Source organism: Canis aureus, chromosome 24 (assembly GCF_053574225.1).
Source record: "Canis aureus isolate CA01 chromosome 24, VMU_Caureus_v.1.0, whole genome shotgun sequence".
In the NCBI taxonomy this organism is placed as follows: Eukaryota; Metazoa; Chordata; class Mammalia; order Carnivora; family Canidae; genus Canis; species Canis aureus.
Genome location: NC_135634.1, coordinates 52,234,650 through 52,262,480, shown reverse-complemented (window position 1 = coordinate 52,262,480; position 27,831 = coordinate 52,234,650). Strand labels below are relative to the sequence as shown.

Sequence of the window (27,831 nt, the reverse complement as noted above, 5' to 3'; positions counted from 1 at the left end):
GTTACTTAGCAAAACCAACTGATATGATTGTAGAGAACAGGGTGCTTGGAAGACGAACACAACTAACTTACAAAAATATACTGAATTTTAACTCTTCCTAAAAGCTATGCATCGGGGGTAACACAAGTCAAAAAGCAGCCCACCCAACTCAGGCATGTGGTCACAACGCGCTTTCATCTCTGGCGACCTGCGAGGCCTACCGAAACAGCACAGCCGCATGGAAAGGAACGTGGTGGTTACCTGTGATTAACGGAAGCCACACAGAGGCCAAGACCAGCCACCCCAGGTGGGCCACTGGGGCATGAACTCATTTTGAGTTAACAGCAATCAAAACCCAGCAGATTCAGGAAACGCTCTTTACTGCCCCATGACCTGCCTGCCCACCCGGGAGGGAGCTATGAACAGACGCTTCCCTTCACACAGGCAGCCCCTGTTCCCAGGCCTGTCCTCCCCCTGCAGCTAGTGGTCTGTCTCCCCTTCGTGTCCCAGACTCAAACCCTCTCCTGAGCTCAGACGAGCCTCCTGTTGCCCGACCACGTTTGGAGTTTCCTTGTCGGTGGATTCCCCGTAGGTACGCCACCAGGTTTGATTCTCTCCCGCGAATCTGTCTCATGTCAGTTCGATTCCTAGTCCGGCCGGAAGGACCTGGAAGGGCCAAGGAGATTCCTCCTCCCTGACACACGTCTCCACTTACTGCAATTCTGAGAATCTCTAAATAGGTTAAAACCTTTACAAAATGCTACTTCTGAGTTCCTGATGTATGATGCGACCCAGACACTTAGTAATGGTGTGTATGTGGGAGGCGGCTTACGTCTTATTTATGACTCGACAATGAATGCAAGCTTTCTTCGTTCTCGGTCCCAGGGTTAGCTCATAAAGACTAGTAAGCAGGATAAAGAAAAAGATGCTTTGAAAGCAAGCTCTCAGTAGTTCGGTTTTTCCCGTTCTTTTCTCCCCGCCCACTCCTCCTTCTCTTTCTTTCTTTTGAGAACTCTGAACCTGTTGCAAGCCTAGACCGTAGTGGGTGTGTTTATCAAAGGATGGCTCCATGGTGGAAAGTCTCATGAGCGTTTGGCTGGAAGAGATTTGGGAGCCCAGCTCACCTCCCAGACCTTTCACCCGTTTCCTGCAGGCGACTCACCACCGAGCGCCGAGCAGAGCTGGGAGCTGCTGCCACCGTGAGCCAACAGCCGACTGCCGGCTCTCTCGGGGGCAGAGGCTGTCTGTTCTGTTCTACCTTCCTGCCAAGGGCTGCCTCTGGCACCACAGGAATGACTTGGGAAGTTGGGACAGACAGGTCCTACCAGTTTTGATTACTACTGCCCTGATGAGATGGTATTTGATTTCCTCTTCAAATAAGACGTAAAAGAAGCATTCAGGGTCCCCGGAGTTCAGATACGATGAATTTATGCACTAGTACTTAGCATCCAACGTTCACTCGAGCAAGAGAGGCGAGAGAGGACAGTGTGCCTGGAGCCCCAGGCAAGGCCTGGAGGGCAGCCCTGACCTCCAGCCCCCTCACCCCTGCACCCCCTTCCCTTCTCCCACGCACTGCATTTGCCATTAGGCCCCCTGGAGCCCAGAGGAGGCTTTCTATAGGCTCCTCTCAGCCTGGCCCCCAGCTCAACCATCTCATTTTCTGTGTAGCATCCTGACTTGACAGGTAACTCTAAGCACACATAAACGTAATGTCCTGCTAAAGTTTAATTCATTCTCTTGTCCTTTTTATGACATTAAGAACAGAAAAAAACCTTTAAAAATATTACTTTCAACCACTATGAAAATATTAGAGAAAAGAGAACATATCTATGAATTACATATAAAATAAATAATTTTTAAAAAATCACACTCATTCTAATACTATTTAGAAAAATCAGTGTTTTCTAAAGTACTATGTAGGTCTAAAAAGCATTACTTTTATATATATACACTTATATACTGTTACACTTTTTTGCTATATTTAACTGTTTTTGCCAACATTATCAGTGCGATCTATTAGGGAATTTTCAATATAAATATGTCAATACTGCTGATACAGAAAAACAAATCCTACACTAATACCGTGCAACACTGCTTGTATATGCGCCGGGCCCCCTGCATGGTGAGGACCGCGGCCACCCTGAGAAGGGAGGACTATACTCGCCCCGACGCTTCAGATGAGGAGCTAACACACAGAGGCTAACTGCCCCCCGGCATCCAGGTACAATGGGGCAGAGGCCGTGTGGGCCCAGTCTGTGCTCTATAGCATTCAGCCAACCTCTCAGAAAAAGAATGGAAAGACCATGTTATATCAGAATTTTATTCTAAATTTTAAAAAAGATTATTTTTTTTTAAAGATTTTATTCATTTATCCATGAGAGACACCGAGAGATGCAGAGAGAGAGGCAGAGACACAGGCAGAGGGAGAAGCAGGCTGCGTGCAGGGAGCCCGACGTGGGACTCGATCCCGGGTCTCCAGGATCAGGCCCTGAGCCCAAGGCAGGCGCTAAACCGCTGAGCCACCCGGGCTGCCCAAAAAAGATTATTTTTTTTAGAAGATTTATTTTATTTGAGAGAGAGACAGAGAGAGAGCACACACGTACATGCGCACATGTGCGGGGCCTGGGGTGTGGGGGACAGACAGAGGGAGGGAAGCAGATTCCCCGCTGAACGCAGAGCTGACCCGGGGCTCAATCCCACAACCCTGAGATCATGACCTGAGCTGAAATCAAGAGTCGAACACTGAACTGACAGAGCCACCCAGGTGCCCCCGTATCAGAATTTTACGAGAGAAACAGGAGAATACCACTTTCCAAAAAAAAGGAGAAACGCAGACTCACTGTTTCCAAGGGTCTGAGGGTTACCAAAGCCACCCTCGGTCAGCTTGATAAATAGGCAAAGTCTGATCAGCAGCATGGAACGTGGTGCGTTATACTGGACTTTTAGAAAGTAGAAGGAAATATTCTTTCGAACGTTACACTTCTTACCTCGACGTCAAAGATTTCCACAGTGTTGTCCAGCAGCTTCACCCGGATGTGAAGGTGCTTCTCCTGCATCTTGGCTGACGCCCGTGTCGCTGCTCCCGACAGAGTCTGCCCAGGCTCGAGGGTGCTCACCCCCGCCGGGGTCTGTGCGCCCAAGCGTGTCCCTGGAGTCTGCAGGACTCTGTACGTTCCTTCTATCTCCCCCATTCTTCACCAGCTAACAAGGAAGAGTCCTTTAAAACAAAACAAAAAAACCCCAGAGACATCAATAGTTATTTAGATATCTAAACAATGTAAAAGAATGATCAGACTCACAGAAATTCTCTATTTCTGCAACCTCTACGAATCTTAGAGGTTATATCAAAACAAAGAGTTAAGGAAGATTACCTTCTACTCATACACGGATTGGCGGGGCATAAAATAACAAGCACCGTTCCCAAAGACCGTATATCCTGGTGCTTCTGCGAGCCAGCAGTGCGTCACCTCACCGAACTCACAAAACCGGATCCAACAGCGGCCTGTCCCTTTGTCCGGCTGCCTAGAGTCCCCTGCACAGCCTCCCTCCACCAGCCCAGAGAGTCACTGCGCTGACAACACGCGGTTATGTGCCACATGGAACATTTCAGCAAAGAGGAGCAGGTGCCACACACACCAGGCAGCGCCCAGCAGCCCACTCCCCTGTGCCGGGGGGTGGTGGTAAGTGCCGAGAACAGTAGGTGAGGACAGCCAGGCTGCTCTTGGCCGGCTTCGCACTCCCTGGATTTTTCAGTGGTGTCTTACCAGGTTGGACAGGCGCCATCAGTGACACGAGGCCTGCACACCTGGTGTGAAGGGCACTTGCCCGAGCATCACTTACCTGTCCTCACCATGTCCTTGTTCCCCTCACCACCCACTGCCCTCTGGGTGCATGACAACACCAACGGCCCAGCGAGGCATCAGGCCCTTTTCACTCCTTATGCTGGGGTCACAGGAAAGGTCTCTAGTTTTAAGCCACTAAGCTCAACAGGGCTAATCTCGTCACTGTTTTTAACAAAGAAAGATGAGGGTAAGTATCAGCTAAAATCCAGTAATACTGGCTCGCTTTTCTTTGTATTAATATAGTTATCTTCTATTTATGGCAAATTTCCTTCTTAAATGTGTGTATTTTTTTTTTAACGATTTTATTTATTTATTCATGAGAGAGACAGAGAGAGAGGCAGAGACACAGGCAGAGCACAAAGCAGTTCCCTGCACGGAGCCCGACATGGGACTCGATCCCGGGATGGCTTGTCCTTGCTGGGCAGGCTCTTAAGTATGCAGCACAGGTTGTGTGGTGGTGACTGAGCAGCTTTTAAACTTAATTCAAGAGACAGAAGGTTCGGGGCTCCTGGGTGGCTCAGTTGGTCAAGCGTCTGCCTTAGGCTCGGGTCATGGCCTCAGGGTCCTGGGATCGAGCCCTGCATCGGGCTCCCTGCTCAGCTGGGGGTGTGTTGTTCCCTCAGTTCTCTCTCAGTCTCTAATAAATAAAATCTTTTTTTTTTAATTTTTTTTAAGATTTTATATATTTATTCATGAGAGTCAGAGAGAGAGAGAGAGAGAGAGAGAGAGAGAGAGGCAGAGACACAGGCAGAGGGAGAAGCAGGCTCCATGCAGGGAGCCCGATGTGGGACTTGATCCCAGGACCCCAGGATCACACCCTGGGCCAAAGACAGGCGCTAAACCACTGAGCCACCCAGGGATTCCCAATAAATAAAATCTTTAAAAAAAAGAGACAAAGTTCACAAGATGGTTCTTCTTGGTATCAAAATAAGCATGAAAAAAAAAAAAAATGAAAGGGCCAGAAGACCCAGCAGTTATGCTGGCACACAAGGGACTGGATTGGAAATTAGTGAGATTAATTCTTTATGAAATTTACTACAAATTAGTAGAAGGTTTACCAAAGGCAGATAGATAAAATAGTTTTTGTTCCATTCTTTCTTGAATAAAAATCTGACATTTGTTTTTTTGACACACTGTGTTTTACTGCTACATTTTCCTTAGGGCAGCCTGGGTGGCTCAGTGGTTGAGCATCGCCTTCAGCTCAGGGCGTGATCCTAGAGTCCCGGGATCGAGTCCCACGTCAGGCTCCCGCAGGGAGCTGCTTCTCCCTCTGCCTGTGTCTCTGCCTCTCTCTCTCTCTCTCTCTCTCTCTCATGGATACATAAACACAAAACAAAACGGAACAAACTAAAAGTTCGTTAATATTCATGCCACTAATATTAAACTTGGGATATATGAGGTTCTGAGAAGGAGAAGTATGAGACTTTTCATTTCCATTTCACAAATGTGAATAGTTAATGCAAAAGTGAAGGGATGTGAGTGAAGACGACCCACATGTAAGGTGTCTCCAACGTGCAGATGAGCGTGAGTCCTTGGTCTGCTCACAGCGTTTACCCAAGACTGAGGCACCAGGAGCAAGTCCTTCTGAACCAACTACGGGACGTCTTACCCTGGGCACCAAAGTGATCCTTCCCCTTTAAGTAAAGCTACAATTCTGAAAATATATACACACAACCAAAACCTCTTTTAAGAAGTCACTTCTCTTATTTACTCCACTGTATTTTCTTTTTTTTTTTTTTTTAACTTTTATTTATTTATGATAGTCACACAGAGAGAGAGAGAGAGAGAGAGAGAGGCGGAGACATAGGCAGAGGGAGAAGCAGGCTCCATGCACCGGGAGCCCGACATGGGATTCGATCCGGGGTCTCCAGGATCGCGCCCTGGGCCAAAGGCAGGCGCTAAACCGCTGCGCCACCCAGGGATCCCTCCACTGTATTTTCTTATTCAGACTTTTTCTTAATAATTTTGGATGGAAAAAATTTCTTCAGGTTCTTCCTCTTCTACTCATTATAAGAAAGTCCTAAGCACATACTTCTAAAACAAAATGGGCAAAACTCACCCGTAGCGCCCAGAGGCCACAGGTGGGTGTGCATGCTCTAAGAGCACGCAAGGAGACTCCGACTAGAAAACTCAGGGGAGTGGTCCCCCTGGGTGGGAGGGGTTCTGTCTCTGAGATGGGGTACTGGGAAGGGCCCTCTGGCGTGGCTGGCATGGTTTTATCAATTGACCAGACTGTGTTCACTTTATAATCCATTAAGCTGTATATATGGTTTGTGCAGTTTTTCTAAATCTGTGTTTATTTGATAATAAACATATTTAAAACCACGTACTTTTAACGTATGTTTCTCTCCTAAGAATAAGAGAAATACTAGACAAATGAAAACCGCCTCTTGGTCCGCGAGAGGCGTGCCTTCTCAGCAGCAAATGGACCTCCTGGCGACTGTCATCAGGTCCAGCGACCTCACGGTGGCTGAAGCCGACTCAGGGCTGTGAGACACCCTGATTCTGGAGGCTCATCGAGGAACTGACCCCACGGCCCCTACTGCTGATGTTCCAAAGAAAAGCCACTTGCTATTGCATAATGGTGACGTGGCATCCGTCACACATTTAATAAGTACTTGGCTTTAAGTTTAAGAAATCTAGGTAAGTAAGGAACTTGATAGAAAACTGTCACGGAACCCCAATGCCAACAGAGTTAGCCCTGCTCTCAGCGTCTATCAATCTGCTTTACAACAAGCAGCAGAGCTGGGCTCTTCGGGAGAAACAGGAGGCCACTCACTCAGCAGTCATTCGTGGCAGCCTGGCTGCTTATTCCAGCTGGCCATGGGACAAAATGAAAGGAAAAACGTATGCACCGAATGAATCTGTTTTACGTAAATTATGACCTAACAGAAATTAGTTTTGCCTCGTGTGCTCACACATAAATATTATAAGTCCAAGAGTATGCAAGACAGACTAGAAACATGGCAAAGCCACTAAGAGCCCTCGACACAGGAGCTGTTCTGTGGTCCCGGGAGCCCTACGTGTAGATGCTAGGCCCTGCTCACTCCTCCTGCCGCCAGAGAACCTCTCCAGAAATCCAGGGGGGAGCAGTGCCGTGAAGAATCAGGGCCCTACAGGGGACTCCAGCTTGTTTTCCCATCTTCCCTCTGTGTGAATGAAGTGCTTTGCTCTGCACTCTTCATTCCTAAAAATATTTCTGTAGCTGGATACAATTCCACTACTGACATTTAGTGCTACCTACTACAAACTCAGTTCCTAAACTAATTGAATGAAAAAAATTTAAAACTACCTGGTCACATATTTCCATCTTGAAGTCGGAAAAAAAAATTCAGCTCAAAAGCCAGTGAAGGCTTTGGGGGATGATAGGTCAATGTAGGTTGTAACAAAGGTGCTACTCTGGGGGGAGGGGGGGTGTTGGCAGTGGGAGAGACTGTATACAAGAGGGACGGGGGCATCTGGACATCTCTGTACCTGCACCTCGACTTTGCTGTAAACTCCACACTGCTCTAAAAAATAAAGGCAACTAAAAAAAAAATAAAAAAAAGTCTGCCACGGAACACATAACTCAGAAGTGACAGAGCCAGGACTCCAGTCCAGCCTGGACTTGGCCACGAAGCCTCCTCCCTCTCCACTGGAAAATCTGGCTCCCCAGACAAAAGCACAGTGCTCAGTCTGCAGTAAAGGGAGTGGGCTAAAGATGCTGTTGTGCAAAAAAACTCCCACCTTCCCTGAAATATTTTCAGTTGCCTCTTTCAGGAGGAATATAAACATGTTTATACTGACCGACTAAGGAAGCAGAACACAATGCTTATTTTCACTGCATTTTTCTAATGTACCTACAACGCACAGCAGCTTCGGCAATGAGGGTCAGATGGAGTTGTCACCCGGCTCTTGGCCCTGGGCTGCCTCTCCTCTTCACATCGCACGGCAAGAGATAGGTGCTTTTATTCTCTAACTAGCATGACTGGTAGTTTTTGGAACAAGCAACGAAGTATTCAATCAACATAAGAAATTAAAGACAAAAACGTCAGAACTGGTGCCATAAGGCAGTGCCTCCAAGAGCTGACAAGGAAGAGCGGGCCCGATGGAGGGCAGGCAGGGCATCCACAGCCATGCGCACACGTGCTGGCCGCACAAACACACCTCTCCCCCAGGACACAGCTCTGCTGGAAGGCGCCACGGCCGGAGCACCACAGAAATCGCGTTGGGCACTGGAAGCCTGGGGAGGAGGGTGCTGTAGAGCTCACTTGCACTCGCTGCTCCAGCAGGTGCTCTGGGATGCGGCATCACCTGTGGGAAGCCCAAGGACCGATGAGGACCTCCCTCAAACCTGAGGAAGGGCGGTCACCCACCTCGAGGAGCTCTGGTGTTGGAAGGGCAGCCCACACTGGCAGCAAAGTGTCCCCCGAACTGGGATACACTGTAGGCCCTGTGGGAAACCAGGAAGCGTGCAACCGCAGCCTGGGGGCAGAAGCTGGAAGGCAGCACAGCTGGGATCTAGCTCCAACTCTCACTTCCCCACTCCTGGCCCAGCGTGTATTCTGCAAAATGACAGGAGAAGAGTACGGTCAGATTCTCTTCACTCTAGGAATCTGTGAATCTGGGAAAGACAGCTCCAGGTGAAAGCAGAAGGGAAGGAGATATGCTCTTGACTCCAACGAATTAATTTTATTTGGTGGCCCAAAGCTAAGTACCTCCTAAAATCCTGTTATCCCATCTTTCCCAGCTAACCACGTGAAATAGACGCCACGTGTATGCAAGGAACGTCATTTTCAGACAAATTCAACACAGTATAAACATAGATTATTGGTTTAGAGATGACTCTGGACAGAACCAATATTTACAAACGTTTCCATTTTACTTTTACTCCCTAAGTTTTTAAAGGAATTGCCTTAACAATAAACAGATGTCAATAATTCAGACCATCAGTCTTCTGACTTGGTTGTTGTTGTTTTTTAAAAAAGGTTTTATTTATTCATGAGACACAGAGAGAGAGAGGCAGAGAGAGAAGCAGGCTCCTCACAGGGAGCCCGATGTGGGACTTGATCCCTGGAAAGGGATCACGCCCTGAGCTGAAGGCAGGCACTCAACTGCTGAGCTACCCAGGCGTTTTTTTTTTTATGACTATTTTTTAGGTTTTAGTATTTTTTTTTAAAGATTTTAAAATTTATTCATGAGAGATACAGAGAGAGAGAGAGAGAGAGAGAGAGAGAGGCAGAGACACAGGCAGAGGGAGAAGCAGGCTCCATGCAGGGAGCCCGACGCGGGACTCGATCCCAGGACCCCGGGATCACGCCCTGAGCCTAAGGCAGACATTCAACCACTGAGCCACCCCTGCGTCCCTGACTTGGTGTTAAACAAAAATCTATTGGCTGAAAAATAAAGTGGTTTTTTTTTTGTTTGGTTTTGTTTGTTTTAAATAGGCTCCATGCCCAGAGTTGAGCCCAACTGGGGGCTTGAACTCACCGTCCTGAGATCAAGACCTGAGCTGAGGTCAAGAATTGTATGCTCAACCAACTGAGCCACCCAGGTGCCCTTCAAAAATAAGTTTTAAGAGCTGAAACGAATCTGGACTGATTCTCAACACTTTTTTCCTTTGGTATGAAGCTGCCTAACTGAACACCAAAATCTTCACAGACAAAAAGCAAGATTTCTATGCTGCTGCTTTTTTTTTTTTTTTTTTTAAGATTTTATGTTTTTATTTATTAGGGGGAGAGACTGCACGCGGGAGGAGGAAGGGGGGAGGGCATAAAGGGAGAGGAGAGGCAGAGGCAGACTCCGTACTGAGCTGGGGGCTCTATCCCAGGGCCCTGGGATCATGACCCGAGCTGCAGGCAGATGCTTGATGGACTGAGCCACCCAGGTGCCCTGATCTCTACGCATCTTTAGTGTGAAGGGAATGAAAGAGCTGGAGTAGAAACACATGCATGTGCTTATGTTCCAACAATGGAGGATAAACCAAGCCTACAGACGGCGGCTGGAGGGAAGGCGCTGGGGACAGAGCACCGGAGACCCCTTCTTCCAGGGTGCAGGGCTTCCTTGGGTTGACCTGGGAACCTCTTGGATGTTTTCCATGATTAGAGAGCAACATGACATCAATGTCTTAGAAAACTCAAACTAAATGAAACATATGATCCTACTGTACATTAAGACAACAGCTAAGCGACAACGGGAATTACTTCAACTGACTTTCAAACTCAGAACCTCACTACCCATCACTAGTGAAATACATCCTCAGGATTAAAAAAACTGTAATACCACAATATAACATATTCTATAAGAAAAAAGATCTCATTTTAATAAATGGCACACATACAAAAAAAAAAAAAGAAAAGAAAAGGGGGGGTGATAAAAACTGGTAAAAGATGTTGTCTGCCACCAACGCCCTGTGGACCTTGTTTGAACCCTGAATCAAGTATCCGTGGGACAATCAGGGAAATGTGGGCACTTCCTGGACATCGGGTGATTTAACAAGTACTGCTAATTTCCTATGTTTTAATGGTATCGTGTGTAGACGAAGGGGGAAAGTGTCTCTTAGAGACATTCGCTAAAGTACTTACAGATGAAGTAGAATAATGCCTAGGTCTACTTTAAGATAATCCACGGAGGTGGCGATCGCTAAAGGGGATAATAGGTCCCCCCCCCCCAAAAACCAATTGCCCATATGTTGACTAACAGAGTTGGTTTTGATATACGAACTTCTGTGAACGTTCGGAGTTTTCCGTGAGGCAAGAAAGAAATAAACAATTTTCAGAGTAGGTAAGGACCCAGAAAACCCTGGGGACAGTTGACAGGTGAGAGGAGCAGCGTGTCCACCGTGAAGGGCACAGATCCAACCCATGGAGACAGGCCGAGCACCCAGTGGCAGATTCTTTACAATTAAAAAACAGTTTGACACTAAAACAAACTGCACATCTCCGCATGAGCTCACTCTGTCCTATGTCACCTCCACTTTGTTATTGTATTTTTCAGTTCAGTTCTAAAATTCCTACAGGTTTCTTCTTACATCTTTTTTTTTTTTTGCTATCTTTCCATTTGTTTCAAGAGTACCCTTACTTCTCAGGACATTTTAATAACCGTTGTTTTAGTTTTCATTGCAGCCTTTAACAACTTAGCAGCTTAAGGAAAAGCCTCGCATCCTCTCAGCGTCTGAGGGGCAGAAGTCCGGGTCAGTGTAAACCAGCAGAACACTCGACCTCGGGGCTCACGAGGCCTGCCCAACGGGACAGCTGGATGCTCAGCTGTCTGGGTGTAGGACTGAGGCCCCCGTCCCTGCTGGCCCAGCTGCTCTAACATCCCCTGTTCCTAGAAGCAGCACCTGGGGGTGAAGGTCACGGGAGCCAAGATTCTGCTACCCCAAGTCTGTCAGAGACCGCAACCTCTGCACCACCTTGGGCTTAGCCTGTCTTCTGAGCCGTGCTGTCCTGGTTCCGTGGGACAGCTTAATGCTGTGTTAGGGGACGCTGGGCCTTGTTTAAATCCCATGGCGAATGCTGCTGTGCCTGCTTCAGCAGCCGGGGGCCGGCCTGGGATCCGCCGCAGGCCGTGCACTCAAGCGTCAGCCCAACGCCCAGAGGCTCCTGCCTGTGCGCCATCACCTCGGGGCCAGTCTCTGGCTAGCGTTCAGGGTCAGAGCCACACGTGCACGGCCCAGTGCTGAGGTCACTTTCTTGAGCAATTCTTCTCCCCAGTCTCTGCCTGGAGCACCCGCCTCTCAGTCCTCCAGCCGGAGACCTAGGGCTTTACCGGCTCTGCTCTGCCAGGCCTGTGCCTGCACCCTTGCCTAGGACCGGGGCCCAGGAAAAGAAAAAAAAAGCAACAGGGTTTCCTGACTCGCTCTGGGTTTTAGGTGCCTGACCCGAGGAAGGAAGAGGAAGGGGAGAGGAGAACAGCGGCCTTCTCCCGGTCTCTACTACGGCCCAGAGTAGAGGCTTCTCCGCAGCACCGTCTGCTTGCACCTGTGGCCCCCTCCGGCTCCCAGATGCCTCAGACCAGCCTAGGGAACCCCGGAGGGAAGCCAGGAGACTCCTCGCTGGTGCAGTGGCCTTTGTCCCCAAGCCCCCGTCACTACTTGTCAGAGTTTTCCAATCCGGGCTGCATGCAGCCGTGCAGGCTTTACAGCTGTGCTCAGTGGGGGAGACAGTGTGGACTGGGCTTATTCCAGCTTCCAGGAACCAAACTTGACATTCATGCATTTTAAAACGTGTTTATAGTGGTTATTTTTGGGAGAGAGAATAGGGCTGATTTTTTTCTTTCTTTTTCCAATGTCCTGTATTTTTCAAATTGCCTTTAGTAACGAGTATGCATTACTTCTGAAATCAGATGGCTTCTCTGCAGACTCCTGCAGGAGTACCACCTGCTTTAGAAGCCGTAACTGGCAGGGTCACCCATGGTACATCACTGCTCCCCGCCCACGAGAAAGCGGCAACGACTACGGTCTCTCCTCTAGGAGCTGGGCTTGTCTTTCTAAAACAGTTCGGTAAAATAAAAACGGTTTTAAGCACTTGCTGGAATCGGTATCTTGTTAAGTTATTGGGACTTGTTTCCCCAACACACACCTTATTAACTACTACTGGGACTTTAATTATGGAAGCGACAAGACAACTTGTAAAATTCCGTAGTGTTGCTTCTTCCTTCCCAGACACACTCGCCGTCGGTGCCTGGAGATGCCGGGAGCGCCTCACCCCGTCTCTGCTGTGTTACCTGGCATCCAGCAACGGGCCAGAACTGCCCCTGCAGAAGCCTCATGATGCTGAAGCTGTTCTGCTTTTGGCTTCCGGGCCCCCGACGCACACTGGGCCCTTCCATGGGCCTCGGAAAGGCCCCAAGAAAGTGTGCCTGGGGCTGTAGCCTTAGAATTTACGGAACACACTCTAGTTGCCATCAACTAGGGCTGCCACCTCTTTCCACAATGTTCTTCCCTTTAGGTCAGGCAGGTGAGGAGGGCCTTCGGCATTTTGGGGATGCAGCTAAGGGCACAGTGAGCTGGAGATACGTTCAGTCGGATGCATTATGTTTGCAATTACTTCTTGTACACTTATCCCCAGCACCTCAGGGCAGGGAGGGCTTCTAGAACACTGGTGTCACCCACCCTGCCTGCCCACAGCTGTACGAAACGACGGTGCAGGCCTGGGGTTCTGCGACAACCTTACAGATCCAGTGGCGCCGAGCACGGGGAGCGTGGGGGCTATGGGAGAGAAATAAGGTCTGAAATGTGGGGAGCCAGATGCTCCTCTGTGGGAAAATGATCATCAGATGTGTTACACTGTTAAGTGGCCAAAATTGCAGTTCTTGTCAGAAGAATAACTTATTGTACTAGTATTTTTTTAACTTTTTTGAATGGAATTGTACAAAATAGAATTTACCAGAACCTGTGCTTCTCTGACACACGAACCTGTAGCTGCATTAGAAACAGAAACGTACATTATGTATACGTGGAATCACGTTCTATGCATCCTAACTATCAAAAAATATTTGGTCAACTATGCTAGAGGGATCACTGACCTCTTTCTCTTCTCTCTCACATGAAGAGGCGATCTGAAAATACACAAGCCGCTGATGAACAAACAGGCTATTTAGTGATGTTTTCATTATTAGCTTTTTCAAATGTAGCACTTTTCCGCATTCTAAATACTTTCCAATTATTATAACATTGTATTCTTTTTTTAAAAAAAGACTTATTTAGGGGATCCATGGGTGGCTTGGCAGTTTAGCTCCTGCCTTCCGCCCAGGTCATGATCCCGAGGTCCTGGGATCAAGTCCCACAGCAGGCTCCATGCCTAAGTTTCTCTGTGTCTCATGAATAAATAGAGTCCTTAAAAAAATTATTTATTTAAGAGACAGAGAGCATGTGAGGGAGCAGGGGCCGGGGGAGAGTCAGAGCCCAACTCAGGGGTCGACCTCCTGACCCTGAGATCACAACCTGGGCCGAACGCCCAAGCCATATTCTTTTTCTTAACGAGACTTCCCCCCCACTCCAGCTGCATAAGCTTCAGGTGCTATAAAAGCTGGCACCTGCCCTTGCTTCAAATGAAATCTGACTAATTTACAAACATTTCTTGAGCACCTACTCAGTATCAAAAAAGTCTAAGTATGTAAGAACATGGGAGTTTACAGGCAAGAAGCCTCCTAGTCACAGTGGGAGAAGACAGAAGTGTGTTCAATGGCGGCGGCACCACTGAGAAAGGACAGTGGGGCTGGCAGACAGGAATCTGGGGGTGGCAGGAGAGGGAGAAGGCCTCCACAGCAGGGCACCTGGGTCAGGCCTCAAGACGGTCCTGCTGCACCCCGCAACAGCCACAGGGTCGCACAGGTCGCGCTGCTAGGAGGCCACGCCACGCCCACATCGTCTCATTTGACCCTCAGGACCCCCGTCGCGTATATCCAGGAACTCAGGCTCAGAAGGGTTAGTGACTTGCTGATGCGCACGCAGCTCTGCAAGGGGCCTCAACCCGACCCGAGTCCGCGGTGTGCGGTCTCCTCCCGCCGTAGGGCACCCTGCAAGCCAACCAGGGAGCTCTGCATCTGTCTACCTGGAGTGGACGAACCCATTACAATCCGCGGATGCTCTGGACACACAGACCTCAGAGCACGACCCAAGTGACCTCGGCTGCACAAACTTCATAGCAGGGTTTTCCGGCATGTTCACCGCCACCTCTGCGTGCGCGATGCTCACGACCCTCTGAGTGAAAGGGGCAGCTGGTCAGCTGACAAGAAAGTGGGTAAAGGAACAACAGGGACAAACTGGAAAGGCAAGGAGCAGAAAGAGAACTGTTACCGTCTGACTACCGAGGGGGGAGTGGTGACCAGAAGCCACGACGTGTGGACAGAAGGGACGATGCCCGCCTCAGTCTTCACTTTGTCAATCAGGTCCTATCCTTCCCCAAAGCAGCAGGACCCTCTTACGTCCTGCTGCTCCGCTCCACTGTCCACTCAGGTTATCCTTCGGCCTGAGGACACACCGGCTAACGGTAGGTAAGCACCTGCTGTGGACCAGAGTCCGAGGAGCAGCTCACCACAGACACGGAGCCCTCGCAACAACCATGCGCCGGAGCTGAATTTTAACCCCATTTTATTGATAAGGAAGAGAGATGACTGAACGTATCACACACACTTCCTTTTTTGGGAAACAAATTAGGACAGAAGGACGCTGAAGCCCACTCTGAAAGGACGGTCACATGCACCAACGCGCCTGCAAACTTGCGCAGTTTGGAACCTGCACGTCTGCATCCAGTCCGGAGGCCGAGTGCAAACCGCGCAGTGGGAATCTGCAATAAGGTGCGGGCACGGCAGCGGCACGGCAGCGGCACGGCAGCGGCACGGCCAGGGCGCGATCCTAAACGGGTCTCTCCACCTCCTCTGCTCCCGCGCGGGGCTAAGCGACCGGCCAGGTCTCCCTCTAGACTGTCAGGGAGAGGGCCAATGGCATAAGCAGCGTGAAGCGCTTCACAACCCTTCGCACACAGTTCTCTCTCGTGCAGGAACTCACACGAATTTCAAAAAACAGCAGATGCAGAAAATTAAAATCCCATTTGGTCTACAAGTAAAGGTCAGTCCACTCCGCCTACCTCGAACGTCCTGCCCCGTCTCTCTGGCAGAGAGAAAATCTGTGTTGTCCGCCCTGACGCAGTCGGCCCAAAACCAGTGCTCTACCCCGATGCCCCTGACGGTACCAAACGTCTCCACGTGGTCCAGCAGAAGCGCCCGTGGAAAGAGAAACGAAGAGAGCAAAACCAGCCTTTAAAGATTCAGCCCTGGGTTTTAAATCTTCCATCCTCTTCTCACCCTGGGTGCTGACACTATTGCCTTCAACGCATGATTAAATGTCTGTTTTCCCAGCCGTTACTGCCCAGCACTCCGGGGAGCCGCGGGGACCCATGACCTGGGGAGACCTGGGGACGTGCACTCCCTGGGCCATGCTCTGGACGCCTCCCCCAGGCCTTAGCCCCATTCCTAGACCTCAGTGCCCTAAAAACACTGACACCTAACGTCTAGTTCCCACCTGTAAGACCCAGCTTCCACCTGTGGCTCTGCCAGGGCTGACCCTCCTCTCCCCCCCCCTTACTCCAGACGCCCCAACGGACCCTCCCCTGCACCCCGGCCCCTCGCCACCCCTGCCCCGGCTGCCCCCCCACCTCAGGCAGGGCCGACTCTCCCCTGCACCCTGCCCCCCTCCCCGGATGCCACCCCCACTCTCCCTGGCCACCTCAAGGGCCCACCCTCCCCCACTCCCCCTCCCCCACCCTCCCCCACTCCCCCCTCCCGTGCTGACCCTCCCTGCTCCCCCTTACCCCCTCCCCCACCCTCCCCTACTCCCTCCTCCCCCCCCCTGCTCCCCCCTCGCTGACCCTCCCCTACTCCCCATCCCCCCCGCCGACCCTCCAAGGCCTCCGCGCAGGATCCCGCCCGCCCCGGGCCTCCACGCGGCCGCCGGCTCCGCAGCCCCGGGCCCTCCTCGCACGGGGCCCGCCGACCGCAAGGCCTCCGGAGCCGGGCCCGGAATCCGCCGGGGTCCGCGTCCCGAGCCCCCGCCCCGCCCGCGCCCGCGTCCTCACCCGCCGGCCCGGCCCTCGCCGTCGCGCCGCGGCCTCCGGGTCCCGCCCGCTCCGCCGCTCCCCGCCGCGCCCGACTGCCCGCGGCCGCCTCCGCGCCTGGCCCCGCCCCGCGCCGTGCGCCCGCCTGGCCCCGCCCCCGCCCCCGCGGACGCGCCTCCGATTGGCCGGCGGACCTCCGGGCGGGGCCGCCACGGCACGCGGGGCTCTGATTGGCCGGCGGACGGCGCGGGGCGGGGCGAGGGGCCTCGGCGGAGTCGAATGCAAACCGGCCAGGCTCGCCTCGCGGGGCGGAGCCCAGTCCTGGGGGCGGGGCCTCGGCTCCTCCCTCCGCCTCCGCCCAGCCCCCTCCCCCGAGCGCTCCCCGGGCCGCCCGGCGCGGCCTCGGCCACCGACGCCGCAACCAGGCCCCGCGGAGGCCCCGGGGAGGCCCGGAGGAGGCGGTGCCGCGGTGGAGGGTGGAGACCGGCCCCTGGGGGGGTCGCCCTTTAGCTCTCGACTCCTGGGCCCCCAGGCCCGCGACCACCGGGAGCACACACCCCTTCCTCCAAGGACTCAGCGAACTCCTACACATCCTTCAAGACCCTTCTCAACTTGCCCTCAGGGCCAGATCTGGAGGTCGGAGAACTGGCGGTCCCCAGGCACAAGGGGACCTGGGCTCAGCTCCACCTCCTGTCCCCTTGTCCCCCACCACTCCCTTGAGACCCTTCCTCTGACTGGCCCCCAGCCCCATGAGCCCACAGGGCTGTCCTGCTGCCCCCAGGGGGGCACACACACGTCTCCGGGCTGGACCCCGCCCCCCAAAGGTGTGCAGGGCTGCTGGGGGCGAGGAGAGCCCCGTCAGCGGGGAGGGACTCCCTGGAGGCTGCAGGGCCCCCACTGGCACCAAACAGGAGAGTACAGGCTGGGAGGCCAGAGAGGGTGGTTCAGGAAGCACGGCAGGGGCAGCCAAAGGGCCACCCAGCCACGGAGACCAGGCTAGCGGTCCAAGCGTTCAGCATGTCCCCTCCTAAGTCCTAGAGCGCTCACATCCCTCTCTTCTTAGAAGTGATGTCCTAGATCTTTTCCAGGCAATAGGTGCAGCTATTCCTACATCTATTCCAGTCGTTTATGCTTCTAGGTGTTGAGTAGTTACTGCTACGGTGAACAAGATCCCTCTTCCCGCTCCATTCTCTAATTTGTGAGTAGACATCACTGAACTCTGACTAGTGCTAATTTTTAGCACACGTCTCACTTTAAGTAGACGGTCAGATCCCCGCATCTCTCCCTAGGCTTTATGGCTCTCTTCTGAGCTGGGATCGCCAATGCAAAGTTGGGTACTGAGGTTACTGGTGCAAATAATTCTTCCTGATTTCATGCACAGTTGTTCTGTAGGGCTTTGAACCTTTCCCAGAAGATTTCACACCCTCATAAAGAACCACCAACTATCCACTTAATAGCCAAACAATAGTGCTTTATTGATAAAAGGTTAGTTTCAGTGAATACAAAATCGTCGTGTAAAGTAAGTTTTCAAAATACATTTCTATAAGTAAAGATGATCTCTTAGTAAAAGCAATTATCAGTAAAAGTATTTATTTAGATTTGGGCAGCAAAACAAAGGGGGATTTAGAAGTGAGACAGTGTGGGTCCACCCACCCCTGCACTACACTTACCAGGTGGCAGCTGGCCCTAGTAGTTTTACTCAAACACACACAGGGCCTTTTACGAGTGTACTTAAAGGCAAAATAACCCAACAACTGGCTTTGTACGGAGGTGCCCTAACGTCAGCGAACACTTCCTCCTGTTAGAACTTTGTACACCTGTGCCTAAGCCTAAGGCTGGTGCAACAGTGAGAAGACGAAGTTCCTGGGACACCTGATTGCTGTCTGTAGCCCACCTCCGTGACAAACGTTTCAACCATGTCACTTTATTTTGTCTGACTCAAACAAAAACCCTTCCCATCCTCGGGGGGAGACAGGGTGTTTTCTGCATCTCTATTCCTCCTGTTAGAGCAAACTGAAAACACCGCCAGCACCTGCTCCCTTCAGCTCTCCTTTCACCCATCACTTTCTGGGGACCAGTTTCCCATTGTCAGTATAAATGCTGAAAATAACAAGCCCTGGGGCCTCAGTGCCCCTTGGACGGAAGGGGAGGGCCAAGGGCACAGAGCACAGAAGACAGGTCTGATAGGTGGCGTCTAAGCAGTTGGACCATGGGGCAGATTTGAAAGGTCTCTTAGTTTCACCTGGCAGATGGGCAGGTTTGTAGGACATATAGGGAAGGACACGACAATGGCTAAAAACGGACAACAGTTTCCATATAAAATGATCGCTATTTGCCTCCTTTCAGAAAACTATTAAAAATTTTAAAGAACCAGTTAAAGGAAAGCCAAATCAGGAAAACCTGGTTGGCATTCAGGCATCATGGGGCCATGAGCCTCAGGCCAGGTCTGGGTTCAGAGGGCTTTCCACCAAGGACCCCGACGCTCACGGCTCAGGAAGATCTCGTACACCTGTAGTTACAGAAAGCACATCAGAGTGCTGTAAAAAAGCATAAAAAAGCTGGTTTCTAAATTTTCCTTAAAAAAGTAATTTTTCATGTTAGTTGAGTAAAAATCATCTATTGGCGCTCTCTGTATGGGTAAGAACGTTGTAACATGAAAACTGGAGTTCACAGACTCTTGCTGTCCACGGCGGAGTATAACCAGCATCAGTGGGGAACGCGACAAAACGTGGTTTGTGGCAGGTTCTCTGCAGAGCAGTTTAAAAAATGACCTAGCATCAGAATCCAGAGACCTCTTAAATTTTGAAGCAAACCGCCTGTTTTTAAAAGAGCTATTTTAGTATACACATATTAGATAATTCTGTTGTTTTACTTGGTAAAAAAAGTAAGTGTGCAGGAGTTAACAGTATTGGATTATAGCAGCAAAACTGGTTTCAGATGTTGTGCTCAAAGCAAAGCAAAGCAAGAGAGAATCTCCATGTTGGTGACCTGGTAAGTAAATGCCCTGCAGATGCCAGCTCACCTCTCTCTATCACTGGGGCCACATCACTAGCACCCAGGCACATGCTGGCTAAATCTGAATGTTCTAGAAATGAAATCAAGAGTGCTCCTCGACAATTATTCAGGTAGGCCAGCCAAATCAAAGAAATTCAATGTTAATTATACATACGGACTGATCCTGGAAATCAGTTCCAACATCAGTGGTTAGTTAAGGTGGAAGAAAAATGAAAATGGAAGGTTCACCTCACAAAATATAAAGTATAACAAAGCAATGAAATAGAAATGTTAAAAGTACTTCATACAAAACACATAGAAAGTTTAAAAAAAACTAAATTCTCAGGCACAGGTACTGTAAAATGTGGATGGGCACCCCCCTTCCAATGATCGCTCGGAAACACGCAGTCGTGATACTCATGCGGAATGTTCTCTGTATCTTCTGTATCTTGCAAAGCGTCTTCTGGAAAAGCAAAACACAACATAGTTCAATGGAAGTGGCGCAACAATGCTCACTGCTAAGACCATTAACATCAGTGTTCTCTGTATTAACGAAGGGCAAACACAGAGCAGAGGGTTGGCTCCTGTGACCAGAATTATTAAAATCTAAAAGTCATTTATGAGGCTCTTGGGAACCAGAGTACCAGCAAATTGCAGAGTATGCAAAAAAATAACTTCATTGTATCTACCTAAAGTGGAATCTTCATAATTTCAGGGTTGATTCAAAAGAGAAGCAGTGAGATCAGAGAAAATGAGCAAACATCTGTCACTCCCTCCTGCCTCAAAGGAGCCCCACTGCTCAGGAGTCCTGTCTCTTTCTAATTCACCAGCCTTTCCCTGCCAGGCGCCTAATCTGCTCCTGCAGAATCAGCCTCATGGGCAGGATCAGCCTCATGGGGTCAGGAGGTACTGACATTTCACCAGTTATACGAGTACAGGCAAATAATTTCACACCCTGACACACCATAGCGTCATTAGTGCCGTGTGGACTCAGCACACAATCATCAGGACTGCTCTAAGGTGTTCACATGATGCTGAAAGTAAACCATGAACACTAGCCTGGGTGGGAGGTTATGTGGACACTTCCGTTCCAGTAACTACTGGTGACACGGAACGTATGTATTTGAAACCTTTCCCCATAAGCCACAAGGGCAGGGGCTTTGTTTGGGCGGCCAACGCTCCCAGCACAGCCCTGCAGATCCTTCCTCTACCCTCGTGTGTCTGTATGGTGCACTCCTGACAGATGCTCCAGCCTCCTTACCCTCTGTCTCCTCGATCCTGCCCTGTGGCAGCTAAGCCCCAGCTCACTCATGTCCCCATGCCACCTTCCTCCTTTTACAAACATTCTCCTGCCTTTAGGACCAGGCCCCCGCCTGTAGTGGGCTCTGCACCTGCACCCCCAGCTCCCCGGCCCCAGATCTGTGCCTGTGGCCAGTACCGCCTTGGTCTGCCTAGCCCCAAGCGACTCTCTTCCACACAGAGCCATGGGCCTCTGCCCCAGCCCCATGTAGCTGCTTCCTCTTCTGGGAGATGGTGACAGCAGTCACCTAGGGGGCTCTGAATGCACACCTGTCCACAGGACAGAGGGAAGTAGACATTGCTCTTTTCCTGGTCCCAGGTCTCTGGTGTCTGCAGATTCCCTTCAAACAAGAGGGCCTGTGCACACCAGGCCAGACATCTCCATGATCCACTGACTGTGGAGGGGACAAGCACAGCTGTGGCGAACGGTGGGAAGTCAGCAGTCCCCTTGAGGTCCCTGGCCCATCTTTGGTCTGCATAACCCGTTTTAAATAACACTTGCAAAATTCTCTCAATTGCATGACTAATAAATTTAATTTGTCTTCATTAATCGTACTTGTAAGCTCAGGGAAAAAAAGAAAGTCTTTACTAGACAGGCAGAGCTGAGAAGCTTCGATTTTATAAATGCCCAGTCTCCTTAAATGCTAGTGATAGATAGTGATAGAGTTAAAGAGCTTCAAAATGTAAGATGTTAGACTGAAGGAAGTGCCTGTCGTGACGTTACGCTGGGGCGTCTATGAGCACCCTGCCTCCTAGGCCTTACCGTTATCTTACACGTGGTGCCCGTGGACCCCACCGTCAGCATCCCCACCCTGCATCTGCAGCTGCATCTGAGCCTGCATCCTTGCGATCATCTCTTGCATGCGGCGGAGCTGTGGGCACAGGACACAGGGACACGTTACTGGGTCTCTTTCTGGGTGTTCTTTGAGTCCCAAAACTTCCATACTTTCCCAAAACATGACAAAGAGTTAACACACAAAGAACTCCTACGAATCAGTAAAAGAACAAATAGAAAAACTAAGCAAATGATAAAATACAATTCAAATAAGAAACAGAAATTACCAACAAACAGAAGAATTAGGAAAGAGAATAGGAGATGCTGTTTAGCCTAAAAGGTGGGAAAGAGGCTGCCACTCCCTGGTGGGGAGGGGGCCTGGGGCTTCTCCACGAGGCAGCAAGGCCCCCGCTGTTCCACATGGTGGATGCACCTCCTCTGCTACCCTCTTCAGTTTTCATCACTACAGTTTCCACTCGTTTGGAACAGCCTCCAGGCACACGTTATAAAAAATACTGACCTCAATTTTCTTCAAATAACTTTGTGGTCATGCTTTTTTAACATTTAAGTACTTTAATCCATATTGAATTAATTTGTCCGAAGAAGTGAGTTTTATTTTTGTTTCTAAAAGACTGGCCTATTTGAGGATTTCCCAGATATGCTTGGATTCCTCAGCTCTAACAGACCCCAATGCCACCTCTACCAGATGCTTTTCCATATTTCGGACCCACTTTTGGACGTGGATTTTATCAGCCCGTCACGCTTGTGCCACACTCTGGATTTCTTTTTTTAAAGATTTTATTTATTTATTCATGAGAAATATATAGAGAGAGGCAGAAGCAGGCCCCTCGCAGGGAGATCAATGCGGGACTCGATCCCAGGACCCAGGACCATGCCCTGAGCCAGATCTCAACCACTGAGCCACCCAGGCGCCCCACACCCTCTGGATTTCTATGAGCTAACCCTCGCTCTCCCCTAGAAGAACTTTGCAAACCAGACCACTGTGCAGGAATGGAATTCAGTTCAGAGGGAACTGTGAGCTCTGCAATTAAATTCTTGCCTACAGTCATGTGTCCATTTGCATTTTGAAAATTGTTTTCAGTAGGGTTTTCTAGTTTCTTCTCCATATAAGTCCCACACATTTCTTAAATTTTTATTAATGAATGTAAATGGCAGTTTCTTCGTTTATATTTTCCAATTCATGATTGTCTATGTATGGGAAAACAACCGTATTTTGAATACTTTACTAAATTAGTAAATTCACTAGACTTCTAGGACTAACATCACTAAATGTGCACTAGCCCAAGTTCTTCCCACTAAATGGCTGGACAGCAAATGGTAATACATGGAAAGCAATATCCATACTATACACAGGTATATACAAAATAAAATAGATTCTGAGTAATATATTTCTTAAAAATATAAGAAAGGAAAACTGTAATGCTCTGTGCACGTACACCACCAATATGCCTCTCTACCTACCTCTGCTTCCTTCTCCAGCAGGATCTGATCTTTATTCATGTCCTCATTTTCTACTTTTCTAGAAGTTAAAAGGAATTACAATTACAATATTGTAACAAATTTAGGTGGTTATTTCTGATGACAAATATCCAAAGTAAAACTGGACTTCACATTTCTGAGAAAAATATTTAAAATTACATATCTATCACTTTTCGGATTAACATGAATAAATAAGAAAGAAAGATGAAAAAAAGCACATCACAAGATGGTGAATTTGAGAAACTTCTCTAACTCCAAACGGGGACTGACACTCTCGTCTTCACTTACTGGAGGAGTAGCAGCTGCCATCAGGAAAACACTGTTTTAATTTAAGTCCTTCTTAATGGACACAGGCTGTGACGAGCACACTTGAACAAGGAGCAGGGCCTGAGCGTCCAGGCTGAGGAGGCCGCTGAGCAGTGAGGACACAGCTCTTCATGAGCGCATGCTTTGCTTCCTCATCGGCCTCTAAAACCTTACTTAATATCTGGTCCCCAAGTAAACAACACAGTAAAGCAAGCCTTAACGTTCCCCCGTATATATACACAAATCCACCAGACTTCAAAAATGTGAGTATTGTAACACACTGTAGTACAGCCAGGCCCCTTGTGTGTGGTTTCAGGGACCTGTGCTCGGCCGTGGTCCGAAGGCACATGATCCTCCTGAAGTGCCGCCAGAAGGTCAGCAGGAACTGCGCTCTGCATCACAGTGCCTACGTCACTGCCCTCACTTCACCTCACCATGTGGGCATTCTAACATCTCACATCATCACAGGAAGAGGGGTGAATGCAGGGCAAGAAGAGATTTTGAGAGAGACAGACCACAATCACGTGACTCTGATTATACTCTATCACTGTAACTGTTTCCTTTTATTATTGCTGCTGTTAACCCCTTACCTGTTCCTGATTTATAAATGCAACTTTATTGGAGACATGTATATACAGGAAATGGGTGTGTGTGTGTGTGTATAAAGTTGGACACCCTCGCCTCTTCCAAGCCACCCACTGAGGGTCACTCCTCGGAGCACTCCTGTGGATCAGGTGTGTGGAATCAACTGCTGTACAGAAAATTCTTGCTATAAATGATGCAGGAGGTCACTTATCTGATCCCTAAGCTAAGCAGAGATGTGGTGTGATCAGACATAAATCAGGTCACAAAACACAGATCTCAAAACCTGTAAGATGGTGACGGAGGAAAGGCAAGGGCAGCAGGGTGCATCCGTGCTGACCAGAGAGCTGCATTTCTTTCTTCTTTCTTTCTTTTTCCTTTCTTTCTTTTTCTTTCCTTCCTTCCTCTCTCTCTCTCTTCTTCTTTCTTTTTCTTTCTTCTTTCTTTCTCTCTCTCTCTCTCTTTCTTTTTCTTCTTTCCTCCCTTCCTCCCTTCCCTTCCCCTTCCTTCCTTCCTTTTCTTTTCTTTCTCTCTTTCTTTCTTTCTCTTTTTTTTTTTTGAGACCTGCATTTCTTAATGCCAGGTAAGTCTGTCCTCATTTAGACAGAGCGATGCGCTTGAGACCAGTCTCTGGTCTTTACACCTAGGGCTGTTCTCTGCATGCAGATGGTCAAAGCTACGTTCAACAGGTTAAAAAAAGCACGACACAATTACATTAGCAGCAAGTACCTGGTAACAGCTTCTGAGTAGGAAACCAAATCATGTGGCTTACAGTCAAGAAGGGCCAGTAGGACAGGAAGAAGGAGGGACAATGTGGCTCTGTGACACAACACGGACAGAGGGGGACTGCACGAGGTGGGGGCAACAACCTGCCGCCTCTCTTGAGCCTCTCAGAACGGAAGTTTTCGTAGTGAAGGTCCTGGGTCACCTCCTGGAGATCCTGCATGTGGGTGCTGAAAGACAGAAGGGCACGGCAAGGCCAGCTGTGTGTGGGAGCCTCTGCAGGGAGAAGCACCAGTACCCCCAACCCTACCCGAGACCTGCGCAATTGTCCACAAAGTTGCTGGAGTTTCAGCTACAGGGCTGAAGCTGTGCAGCCGTCTGTCTCCTCCCTCCCACAGCCAACAAGCAGAAGCCCAGCCCACAGCACCAGGCACTGCCAAGCTCCGCATGAGGCCGTCACCAGTGCACAGAGGTACAGATTTCAGCGGGTCCTTTTAGGTAAACAATGTCTGTTTTAGGTAAACGAGAACATACTTTTCTCAGAGAGCTTATGAAAAACATGCAATTTAAATACTCTTGACTTCTCAAGATGAAAGAATTGAATAGTTTAAGCTATAGAAAAGACCATCAAACAAAGTATTAATATTTTGGATAAACTAGAAATAGCACTTTGAATCTTCTAATCATATCAGAAAACATTCCTAATTTTCTTGGCTCAGCTTTTTCAAATACTTAAACAGTCAAGAATGAGTACAGATAACACATTCCTGTTTGCTCAGAATGTAGGGAAACGGAGTGATGGCTGAGGGCTGGCGTGCTGTCCTCCACCCTAAGAAACACTACGCACAGGAGGGGCTCCATCTGTACCTCCGAGACAGCAGCGGGACCATAAGGACCCATCCCTAGGCTCCTGTGAGGTGAAGGAATTCTATTTGATAAAGCTTAGTTAATTGTAGCTCCTGTGCTTTCTGTTCACTAAAAATTGCTAAACTAAGACATACATTTCAATTAGCTTATACATCAATTTTTAGTTACTCAAAATTTACCTAGATTGTCCATTCTTTGATGGATTAAAGGGCTTTTAGGTTTTAGCAATACCCTTTCTTCTAGCCTCCTGATTAAAGAATAACAGCAACTGCACTTATGTCACTAAATATGAACTTTACTTTTTAGAGGAAAACGTGGGTTTCTGCAGTGAGGTCTGTTGCAGGTGCTAAGAATGCACTGAAGAACGTCAGCGCAGCCCGGGGCAGACCTGGAGCGGTAGCGTGTTTCAGCCGGGAGTGCAGAAGCTGCCCTGCAGCCAGCCTGAACACCTGCCCCCCAGAGCAGGAGGCGTCCCATGTTTGGTGCGGCTGTTCCACAGTTTAGACCCGGTCTATGTTCAGTGTCAAGAGAGCTGGGAGACTGGGGAGGAGGGTGTGCTAACCTCGTGAGGGACAGGCGGATTCAGCAGTGTAAGTCACCGAGAGCCCCCGGGAGGGTCCCCGCGGGGAGGGCCCGCCTCAACGGGCTGCAGCAGCCCTGCTATGCAAGTACCACGGCACTGGCAGCTGTCCTGAGGCTGGGCACACCCTGCTGTCTGAAAGCTCTGCTCTTGGCGCCAGGCTCCCCTGACAGGAATGCACGGGGGTCTTACATGAGCATTGTCCGCAGCTTCAGGAAGTCGTTGTGCTCCGGGTTCTCCACCTCCACAACACCCCACGGGTACAGGCGGCCTCTGACCTTCTTGCCCTTGGCTTCAATCAGCTGATTGGATCCAACCACAGAGAACGGTATACTGGCCTAGAAAGAGACACACAAGGTAGAGAGGCTCCACACAAGGAACTCGACTTTCGCTGTGAACACGAGAACCCAGGCACAGACTGTGTGCACTGCTGCGTACTACGTGCCTCCCTGGAAAGCTAACGGTATCGAACATTTTATTAAGAAGTAACAGGTATTTTTTGCATGGAAACAAGGATATGAAAGCAAATTAAACATGTAATACGATTTCTAAACCTTAGGGGACAGCTATGTCCAAATATATTTTTAGCAAAAATACGATTGCAACTGAACCTACCAGATGATCTCTCAAAGGCCAGCCTTCCAAGATGGGACCTTTGCCAACTCTTTCTACGGTGCTGATGACAGCAACAGGTGACTGGTGCTGGGTACCCGGCGACTGCTCTTACCTTGAGAAGTCTGGTCTGCTCTTTAAAGTCCTCATCTTCATCTGATTCTGCATCAGGTAAGTGGTAGATTTTGATGTTATGTTCTTCAATTTCATCCAGAATCTGAAAGAATGACAAACCAGGAGCAACCTTACCAAACCACATGATATTTCAATCAAACCCAACTATTAAAAATATATCAGAATTATCCAAATGTCAATACAGAATGAAATTGATTACTGATTTTCAAATAATTTTAGAAACTATTAGAGAAGTATTTATGCTTGCATCGAGGGGTCCACTGTCCAGAGTAAACAGCAGTGCACCACCTTTCACGTATAACGTGGCAGATGAACAACTCCAGGAGCGCCACTGAGAAAGCACACCACAAGCAGCCTCGGAACACCACATGCCAGACGCTGCAGGCGCCAGGAGAGCCACAAGCATCACCCGAGGAGTCAGGCATCTTCCAAGGACTGAGGAGGGAGAGGTACTTGGGGACCAATGCTGTTGAGGCTCAGAGGAGAGGACACCCAGAGTATGTTTCAGGAATAAGAAATAAAGGATGGCTAGAAAGTGAGCCTTCCAGCTGGGTAAGACGGAGGGACACCTGGAGTTACCAAGGGGAGCATTCTCTGAACGCCAGGCTGGGCTCTGGGTTTTATTCAATAGGCAAAAGGTGTCAGCAGTAGAGCCACACGCTCCAACTAACCAGGTACGAGAGTAACCCAAAATCTGGGCTCAAACTGAAGGAAGCAGTGGTGCAGCAGCTGTGCCCAGCCCCCAAGCACCCTCCGCACTGGGCACTCCAGCAGGTACAGGCAGGCTGGGGCTCCACGTCCTCTGCGGGGTCCTGGACCCCAAGGACATACCCCAAGTCAGCACAAATATCCCTGCTTTAAACCCTCATCTGGCAATGGTTCTTCCTAATGGGAACTCTCAGGCCTTCATGATCAAGGATGTCAGACTTAACATGCTGTGGGCACTAATCCGGGATTCATGAAGAGGTCCTTCTCCCTCTTCCTAATATCCCTTACCTTCCAACCTGACCATGTCCTCTCAACATTCCCATTCACAGCGGAGGCTAGGAGCCATCTCACCCGTGGGGAAGTTAGGCAGTAAAGCCGGAACCTGCTGCATCT

The 27,831-nt window shown here is 49.6% G+C and overlaps 2 protein-coding genes across 11 annotated transcripts in view; both read right to left on the bottom strand.

The window, feature by feature from the left end:
* The window catches only part of FARP2 (FERM, ARH/RhoGEF and pleckstrin domain protein 2), a 95,682-nt gene extending 79,207 nt beyond the window's left edge, over positions 1-16,475 (bottom strand). For 4 of the 9 annotated variants that reach the window (XM_077869586.1, XM_077869593.1, XM_077869591.1 and 1 more), the window contains exons 1-3: positions 16,379-16,460; positions 8,177-8,365; positions 2,967-3,196 (exon numbers count right to left, since the gene is read on the bottom strand). In XM_077869586.1, the coding sequence (XP_077725712.1) occupies positions 2,967-3,170 (204 nt within the window). In that variant the 5' untranslated portion in view covers positions 3,171-3,196; positions 8,177-8,365; positions 16,379-16,460. Of the gene's footprint in view, positions 1-2,966; positions 3,197-3,350; positions 3,372-7,967; positions 7,990-8,176; positions 8,366-15,391; positions 15,821-16,378 lie in introns of those variants that run through there. The other 5 variants (XM_077869587.1, XM_077869588.1, XM_077869589.1 and 2 more) reach the window with 5 other exon arrangements.
* Positions 16,476-17,811: 1,336 nt separating this feature from the next.
* Positions 17,812-27,831, bottom strand: part of SEPTIN2 (septin 2) — a 34,240-nt gene continuing 24,220 nt past the window's right edge. For both annotated transcript variants that reach the window (XM_077869585.1, XM_077869584.1), the window contains exons 8-13: positions 26,711-26,812; positions 26,176-26,321; positions 24,683-24,766; positions 22,908-22,965; positions 21,414-21,522; positions 17,812-19,814 (exon numbers count right to left, since the gene is read on the bottom strand). In XM_077869585.1, the coding sequence (XP_077725711.1) occupies positions 21,421-21,522; positions 22,908-22,965; positions 24,683-24,766; positions 26,176-26,321; positions 26,711-26,812 (492 nt within the window). In that variant the 3' untranslated portion in view covers positions 17,812-19,814; positions 21,414-21,420. The remainder of the gene's footprint in view (positions 19,815-21,413; positions 21,523-22,907; positions 22,966-24,682; positions 24,767-26,175; positions 26,322-26,710; positions 26,813-27,831) is intronic.